At 39.2% G+C, this 9,408-nt stretch overlaps 1 protein-coding gene across 1 annotated transcript; it reads left to right on the top strand.

The window, feature by feature from the left end:
• The first annotated feature begins 924 nt into the window (after positions 1 to 924).
• On the top strand, positions 925 to 4,749 carry LOC140226268 (uncharacterized). The gene is made up of 4 exons (XM_072306760.1): positions 925 to 942; positions 2,559 to 2,634; positions 3,488 to 3,668; positions 4,638 to 4,749. Exons 1-4 carry the CDS (start codon positions 925 to 927, stop codon positions 4,747 to 4,749), a joined length of 387 nt encoding a protein of 128 aa, XP_072162861.1.
• Positions 4,750 to 9,408: the final 4,659 nt, after the last annotated feature.

The raw sequence follows: 9,408 nt of genomic DNA, 5'->3' as shown, positions 1-9,408 counted from the left end.
TTTCAACACAAGATCTATCTATAGAATGTTAGAACAAGTTGAAATTATCTTATAAGTGCTTCTTAACATTTTATTGGTATCACGTCGCAGGGTGTGGTTTTTCATTCGCAGTAGACTAATGGCATAGGGTCTAAGACTAACAGTTAGTTTGCAAGAATCCACAGTCAATTGAAGGAGGCAGACTTAATCAGAAGAAGAGAAATCCTAATGCGTATCATGTACAAGTACTGTGCACTACATACAGTACGTGTATGGTCTAGATCTATAGTTTACTGCATGGGGAACCCACTGCATGCTATCCTAGCTGGCCGCCGGCTGACAATGACAATGATTGGCTATGGCGTTAGGCGTCTTTTGTTCACAGCGCGCTACGCTAGCGTACAGCCTGCCTGTGTGAGCTGAGATCTATCTTCATTTGCATTGATTAGCACCTTCTGTCTCTTCTGACAACTGTAACACTGAATACTTGACCCAGTCCCAATCAGGCATGCATAGTCAGGAGCAAACGATTTCAGCGGTTATCTTAGAAGTTATCAGGACATACATAAAAATGCACATATGGGACTAGATTCTAAATGTAAACAAGTAATGAATGCACCTCTAACTGTTAGTACTGCCGCTGCTTATTTTGACACCTTGGAAGGCATTGATGATATTAAATATATATTGTAAATCTTTGATCTGATTTAGCTGATGAAATATAGAATCCCACAGATAAAGAGTTATTTTATTTGATCTTTTACCGAGGGAGAGGGGTCCATTCAGTCACGTCAGTGCAGGGAGTGACTGTTTTTCTTTGTATGGCACAGCAACGCAGGTAGCCCGACAGGCCCCTCAACGCAACCTTTTTTTTTTCTTTTTTCCTACCATGATATATGCACTGTACTGCGCATGTGTATGTGCGGACAGTTCCGACGTGACTGAATGGACCCCTCGCCCACGGTAAAAGATCATTTAATAAAATAACTCTTTATCTCTGACATGATTCTATATTTTATCAGCTAAATCAGATCGAAGATTAACAGCATATTTAATATCAATGCCTTCCGAGGTGTCAAAATAAACAGCGGCAGTACTAACAGTTAGAGGTGCATTCATTACTTGTTTACATTTATAATCTAGTCCCATATGTACATTTTTATGTATGTTCTGATAACTTCTAAGATATCCGCTGAAATCGATCACTCCTGACTATGCATGCCTGAGTGGGACTGGGTCAAGTATTCACTGTTACAGTTGTCAGAAGAGACAGAAGGTGCTAATGCACTTTCATATCCTGCCCGCATCCGTGAAAGAATTTTCTTCAAAATTTCAGAGAGTAATCACCAACATGTATCGCATTTTTCACCTCAATTTGAATCAAGTGAGACAGAGGCCGAGGGAACTCTCTGTCAGTGTCATTGCTCAACACGATCTCTCTGCTGTATGCTGAAGTTAGTATCAAATCTCAGTGTTACGTGCATGTTGGATACACATTCGCCTAAATTTTGATTGCTAAATGCTAGCTTCAGTTTAAACGTATCGCACACAAAGTACACACTAACACAGCGGAGAGACCGTTCTGAGCGACAAAGCGACGACACCAACAGCAGAGCCGTAATGGAGGCTTCCCTCTGTCCAATGTGATTCAAATTGAGGTGAAAGGTGCAATACATGTTGGTGACTTTAATGACCATTACATATTATCTACAAAGAAAGGTTCAATGGGCCACCACCACAGATGGTACACTGAATCAAGGACCAGTGGCCATATCTCTTCCTTCCTACTATGTTCAGTAAGCATTTTGCAACCCTTACTGGTGTCAATATTACCTCCACCCTTTTGACCGCATTTAGAGAGAAAGGACAAGCCATCCTTCAATTCCTAGTGAAGGAGAAATGGGACGATAAGAACGATGCCCGCCAAATTGTGGAAGCGGTATATGGCGAAGGGGATCCCAACTTGCACCAGGTCGCATGGGCCATCTTGACAGGTCTTCAGAGCTTCTTCATAGTGAAGGATGATGCACTCTTCCTCCTCTGGGATGTAAGAATTAATAATTTCATTTTATTCTTATCTGTACCCAAAAAATATTTTGCAATATTAGTCTGGAGTGCAAAACTTAGGCATTTGGTTATTGCTTTCATGCCAATCACTCTACGCTTTGTGAATATGCTTTCTCTATAAAATTCATCTTGCCAGCTAGTGCATTGGATTGAAGGATTGAACCGGTTAAATGTGTTTGAGCTATTAGTTCTCAAGAACCTTAAATTCTTTTCTCTGTGGAACTGTTCCTTAGACCTTTTTTTTTTTTTGGGTGGGGGGGGGGGTTGGGGTTGAGTGAGCCATTAGCACACCCCATCTAAACCCCCCCCCCCGCAAGTATTATGCAAGTTCATTGATGAACAACTGAAAATTGATTTGAGATTGGATTAGAGCATCAAATTTGGGGACTGCTATATTTAAATTGAAATCAATTAAGTGACACTATAGTGTAGAGTTGAATCGAATGTGTAATTGTGGTATAAACACTTGATTTTCATATGATTCTTTTCCTTTATGCACCCTTAATCTTCAGGTAACTGCTACTGCTGAGGAATTCGAAAGAGCAAGCGAGGCAATTGAGTGTGAAGCACCGAAGCTTGTCATCCAAGGTGCGTTATCATTTAACACTTCCAAAGATTTTGATTGAAAATCGTTGTAGAATGATATAATTGGACATTGTAAACATTTTCACTTTTGGGTGTAGATTAATGTCTGTAAAGATTATGTGTCCATCTTCTTAACCAGACTTGTAGTTATCGTACTTTCAGCCTTTTAAAGTTTTTAATTCATTTCAAACTGTAACATCATTTGAATGTGCAATGCAATCACTTACCAAGGAGACATGTGAATACTGTATGATCCTAACCAAATGGTAAAAACAAGAGAGGAAGAAAAGAGCCAAAAACAATCTATACTTTTCACTCTGTGCTCTTGTCTTGTGATATTTCCACAATGTGTATTGGATTGGAGGGGGGGAAGGAAAAAACATATCTGGTCTATCAAAAATGAGAGAAAAATATTATACATATAGTGCATGCTCTCGAGTTGAATATGTACCATAATATGTGCGTCCATATACGGTATATTTGACGAAAATGAGCATGTACTATGTGTTATATACATGTAAGATGGGAAACTGCTTTTGGGATCGGAACTCACAAACTCTACATTGCAACATTCATTGATAAAGTGCAATGAACTCTGTATTATCGATTAATTTTTATCGTTATCGAGCGTTGTTTATGGCAGTTTGTGTAAAAAATGGCATATAATGAATTACGCAATGGCAAGACACGCGAATCTGACCAATCAGAAACCTTGTTGCATACAATATATTTTACTCTTTAGTGAAAGGTGTCAGAGATGTTCCCATCAGCCAGTGTAGCAGAAGCAAAACCATGAATCAGTTCAGCCAAATGAAGGTCATAATGATTAAATTTTAACTTTACTTTTGTTTGATAGGGGATCCCATTGCCTCAGCAACATCCAGATGGACGGTTCTTGTGGAAAATGGTGTTATTGGTCAATCTACACCAGCTGAAGCAGGCTTCATTTATGGGTTATCCTTCCTGTTTGCCTCATACTACGATCTGAACTTGCAGTATCAGAGGACCGCATCCACAACACTTGAATTCATTCAGAGGTACTAATGGCATGCAAAATATCAGAAGCATAGAATATCTGAGCTCTTTTTTATTTTGAATGTACTTTATCATGTGTCAATATGCTGCAGCCTGCTGGAGGTGGGTGCCGGAGGGATTAATTTTGTTGCTGTTGTTGTCTGTTCATCTGTCCTGTTTTCATTCTCTCAATAGCTGAAGACCCTTTTGGTGGCTCCCCTTCAAACTTGGCTCATGTGGGGTCAAAAGTCATAGAGGTTAATGTATACATGAAAAAATACCATCATTCTTGTGATAACTAAGGAAGCAACTGACAGAACAACTAGAAATTTTACTCATGTATGCATATGGCAATGATAATCTGATTAGATTATAAAAGTTTTTGAAAATATTAAAAGTTCAGTGTATTCAGATATGGCAACGTTGGAGGCATTAATTTTGACTGCCATTCAAGAATCCATCTGGTTATTATATTGTTTTCATTGAAAGGGATTAATTCAGGGTGGCTTTAAGAAAATGCAACATTCTAGATCTTTTGATTGTGATCTGGAATTGTTTGAGATATTTAGTAGATCAGCACTTCCCGTTTTATATGACATCCACATCATTAATTCTCAGAACTTAAGGCATGTAATCACACATTGAAAATGTAATCACACATTGTCCACATGTACTATCTAGACCTAGTAGGAGAATCGTGCATTATGGCGGAGGCATACCAGTCGCCATAGCGACATTTCTAGTTTGATTGTTTGTTTGTTTTTTTTTTTTGCCTCCTTTGTTTTAGAGAAGAGCTTGGCTCTTTACTAGCCCAAAAAAAATATATATATGTATAATCTATAATTAGTGTTTAATAAATTTTAGTATAGGCTTGCTAATCATGAGTCCATTATTTATATAAAGCCAAACAAAAAAATAAAAAAATCATTTTAATTATGAAATTAATCTATTTTTGTAATATCTTACCATCTTTTTTTCTTTCTCTCTGTCAGATGTCTCCTTGGAATAAGTCTGGACGGATCCAAGTGCGGCGGATGTAAGAGACAATGCAACCCCAAAGTAGTGGCATTTGTATGCTGCTTCGCTGACTTCCAGTGGCTTTAATCTTCACCTCTAGAGATTGAAATCTACACTCCTGTAGCCAGAGGAAGCACTGCAACCCAAAATAGTGTCATTCATACGCCGATTTGCTAACTTCCAGTGCTTTTATGCTTCACCTACACTGTTGTATATTATTACCTGCATGTAGCCAGTCCTAGGGTGTCGTTACCACCAAGTGCCTGCATGAATGCTGGCACACTTAATTGGAATCAGTCCTGATGGGTCCAAGTGCAGAGGATCTAAGAGGCAGCAGTACAACCCCAAAATAAGTGTCGTTCATACGCCGATATGCTGATTTTCACTGGGCTTAATGCTTATACCTGTATATTTTATGTGGATTTCGCCAGTTGTTAGGTCATCCTGAATTTCAAATGCCTGTATGAACAATCACACACATGCCTGTGTGTTGTCATAGAAGTGTAGATTACAATCTAATTCTGAGTATTTTTTTTCTACTTCCAAAGTCCAAATTTTAGACCTTTTCTTTTTTCAATTTGAATGTGTAGAAATATACACATTGTAAAGGACCTATAATTATAGAAATTCATGTTGAGTTGTTGCTCCATACTTTTGTATACATCACACATTAGATTTTATTAAAGGGGCCGGGTACCGAATGCTGAAACAATGTTAATTCATTTAAAAAAAAACATGTTTTTATCAGCTGAAAATCATCTACCTAAAGTTTTTTAAAAATTTGTGTTGCCAGAAAAACCCTAAATTACGGTAAGATTTCAGGATAGTTTGGCCCCTCAGCTGTGTCCCAATTTCAGCTAGTTAACCACAATGACGTCAAAGTGGCTACCTTGTCGCCCAATTCTAGCGAAATGTGTGCAAGGTATAGAGCATTTTGTACAGTCTAGGGCGCGACACATCTGCAATACGCGAACCTTGGTAACCACTTTGACGTCATTGTGGTTACCTAGCTGAAATTGGGACACAACTGATGGGCCAAAATATCCTGAAATCTTACCATATTTTGGGGATTTTCTGGCAACATGATTAAAAAAAAACAACTTAAGGCAGGTGATATTCTGCTAAAAAAATCATGATCTTTTAAATGAACTAAGATTGTTTTAGCATTGGGTACCCCCTTTAAAGGGGATTCTAGGACAACTACCTAATAGACAAGTATGCCCCGGAGAACTACCCTCCAGGAACCCCCCCCCCCGAAAGCCAACCCTGACGACTACCCCCTAGTCAACTAACCCCCCCCCCCGAAAGTCAGCCCCTGACAATTATCCGAAGGACAACTATCCGAAGGACAACTAACCACCAAACAACTATCCCTTAACTGGACAGCTACCCTGGGGTAGGGTAGTTGTTTGAGGGGTAGTAGTCTCGGGGGTAGTCGCCGGGGGCAAGCTAGAGCCCCCTCCCCCCTACATATTTATGCCTCCGCCTACCAAAGTTGATGCCAGAGGCATTATGTTTTCTGGTTGTCTGTCCGTCCTGCCATTATAAAAACAACAATGGCCCTGACTGGCCATATAATACCTCGTTCTTTGAGTTATATATTCATGTTCAAAATCAGATGCATGAATGAACATTTGCGAAAACAAATTTTGAAGTTCTTTGCAATCAAGTGTTATACATGTATGATATTAGACCACTAGTGTAAAGTTGTTTACTTAGAGCATTTTGTGTAATGCATAATATCGGTGATGTACATTGTGTATATAGTTCAGAAATAACAGCTCGTTTGTCTAAAGATTTTTTGGCAATCTAGAGCTTGTGGCGGCCAGCCCCACTGGTTAGTATTGCAGTATTAGGTATATTTTACTGAACGCAATTTCGTCTATTTGGCAGTTTAATGTGTAGTTGGTAATTTAAAGGCACAGGCTAACCCTGAAAGAGCCGGGTTAATTTTTAGTTTTGTTAGATCCTTGGGGGGGGGGGTGTGATCACATTGTGGCTTGGAAAAAAAAGTCACGTAAAGTCGTCGTGGCAAAAAGTTTTCACCTTTCACTGCTTCCTCGTTCTTGCAATAACTCAAAATATAATGCATGAGATGTGGTTGAGGTGAGGTGAGGTGAGCTGACCATTACTGATCATAATACAGCTATTTTTTGCCAAGTCCATTTCTTCATTATCTTCACAAGTGTTGTATAATAGTGCAGTGTTATTTTTTGACGAAAGAACCAAACATTCCATGGAGAAAATGCCGACTTTGTGAAGAATACTTGCACGTTCAAGCGGATTCAGAGAGTGACCACTATGATTAATTGTGCCACCCCGTAGTCCCACCTGGTGCAGCGTGCGTCCACTTCTCATCCCACACTTGAACTATATACTACGACCATTTTCTGTTCCAAGGTTGATTATCTAGAGAAGGTACTGTATCATTGCTGCAATATTTGATTCCTTATTGAGTCATTCCCTCTCATGTTTGAACTATGTGGTAAACATCGGTCGACCTCTCCGCGAAATGTATCATCTTGGACATGTTGTGGTAACAGTCGGCGTGAAATATGATGCTTGTGAATTACCCTGATTACCAAATTTGCAATGACGCAGAATGAAACCCACACATTTCACTTATTGTTATTTTGACTGACCCTCTGCTTGTCTGATTATCTGCTTCTTCATCATCATATCTTGAAATATTCTGTATTCTTCTTCTTGGAACATCGCCTAACATGGCTTCGACTAGATCCCAAGCCAACATAGAGGCTATCGCTGTACATGCCATGCAAGAGTACTTGCAAAGCGATGCATTCTTTGAAGCCATTGAAAAGGCCCTTGAAAAAGGAATCAACAAACAATTGGGGAAATTTGCTGACCGATTAGCGAGCTTAGAGAAACGCAATGTGGAAATAATGACGAGGCTGTAGAAGAGTGAAAGTGCCACAATGGAGAACGAAGTCGCTATTCAGGCCAAGGCGAGTGAGATTGATCGCCTGAATAGCCAGCTCGCTTCGCAGGCAGATTCCATCCACAACCTCCAGCTATCCATCAACGAAATGGAACAATACTCTAGACGAAATTGCCTCAAGTTCTACGGTGTTCCTGAGGGCAACAATGAAACCACCGACGATCTCATCTGCAATTTGGTGTCCCAGCGACTGAAGGTGCCTTTGTCTGTGACCGACTTGGACCGATCTCACCGAATCGCTCCGAGACACACTCAGCCTGGTGCCAAATCTACATCGTCCACCGCAGATGGCGCTAAACCAAGGACACGTCCGCGTGTCATCATCGCCAAGTTCCACTCGTACAAAACACGAACGGCAGTGCTGCGCGCACGGAAGAAGCTTGCGGGCACAGGCATGGGGATCGACGAGGCACTCACGGCACAGAACCAGCAACTACTATGGGACGCGAAAAAACACGCGAAAGTGAAGGAGGCTTGGGCCTCAGACGGGCGCATTGTCGTACTCTTGCCCGCCACAAATGGGAAGTCGGTGAAGAAGGTGATTAGGGGCAGGGACGAATTGGTCAAATTATGAATTACATTAAAAAAAATTACATGCCAAGTGATATATTGCGATCTGTCATTGGTCAATTTTTGATAGCTTTCTCTTTGTTTTGCTAATACATTGTGACAATTTTGATGATTATTTTTTCACATGTGTACATGCTCTGTTGTCTTTTTGCTCTGTTTCAGTGATTACAATTTTGATATATTGATCTTTGTCTGTTGTTGATGTTGTTTGTTCTAACGTTTTGAGGTATTGTTTCTGTATGTCACACTCAGTAAGTACATTACAATCTGATTTTTTTAAGCTCTGACGAAACAAGTACTGGTTATGTAGAAAATGACAATGCTTTTGATAATTTACCTTTTTTTGGTGTCAGCGATGAGGAGTTTGTAAATTTTGATAAGCACGCAGAAAAGAAAACGGATTATCTCAATCTGGGAAGCAAATTTCAGTTTAACTTATATGATGGTGATGATAATTTGATTCATGATGTAAGAACTGTAGATTATGTAACTGATGCTGAATTTAATGTTAAAGTAAATAAAGTAGATGTAAATTTAAGTTTTATACATATAAATGCACGAAGTTTGTTACGCAACTTTGATAAAGTTTGCGGTTTTCTTGCGTGCCTTGATTTTTCTTTTTCTATAATAGGCATATCTGAAACATGGATATCTCCTGGCTTGCCGCTTTCCTTTGATATTGACGGGTATGATTTTATACATTCTGACAGGTCTTCAGGTAGAGGAGGGGGCGTTGCAATGTTCATCAGGAAAGATTTGAAATACAGAGTGTGTAAACCAATGCAAGAATGTGAAGGGCTTGAATCTCTTTGTATTGAATTATTATCTGGAATTTGTAAGCATAATATTGTTCAAGTTTTGTACCGTCAGCCGAAATGTAATGTGCAATCATTTATCGCTTATTTTGAAACATTTTTAAATCATGAATTTATTAAAGATAAATCTGTATTTATTATGGGAGATTTCAATATCAACATACTTAATGTGTATAATATTTCTTATGTAAGTGAGTTTGTTAATTTGTTGTTTTCAGCCGGTGTGTATCCATTAGTAGATAAGCCTACCCGTATTCAAGGAAACTCTGCTTCTCTTATAGATAATATGTGACACTGCACCTCAAAACAAACAAAAAGTCGCCAGACATGAATTTCTAGTTAAGACCATATTCTGAATGAGCAGACTTTAAGCTTTAAAATCATGTATAACTCAAATCAAAT

This window comes from Diadema setosum, chromosome 3 (genome assembly GCF_964275005.1).
Source record: "Diadema setosum chromosome 3, eeDiaSeto1, whole genome shotgun sequence".
In the NCBI taxonomy this organism is placed as follows: Eukaryota; Metazoa; Echinodermata; class Echinoidea; order Diadematoida; family Diadematidae; genus Diadema; species Diadema setosum.
The sequence above is the reverse complement of the archived record's forward strand: the minus strand, read 5'-3'. Positions and strand labels throughout refer to the sequence as shown.

Bases quoted from the DNA above. Each gene is read 5' to 3' on its own strand.
- LOC140226268 (XM_072306760.1), top strand. The intron at 2,635-3,487 runs GTGCGTTATCAT...TTTGTTTGATAG, and splicing joins ACCGAAGCTTGTCATCCAAG to GGGATCCCATTGCCTCAGCA. The intron at 3,669-4,637 runs GTACTAATGGCA...TCTCTCTGTCAG, and splicing joins ACACTTGAATTCATTCAGAG to ATGTCTCCTTGGAATAAGTC.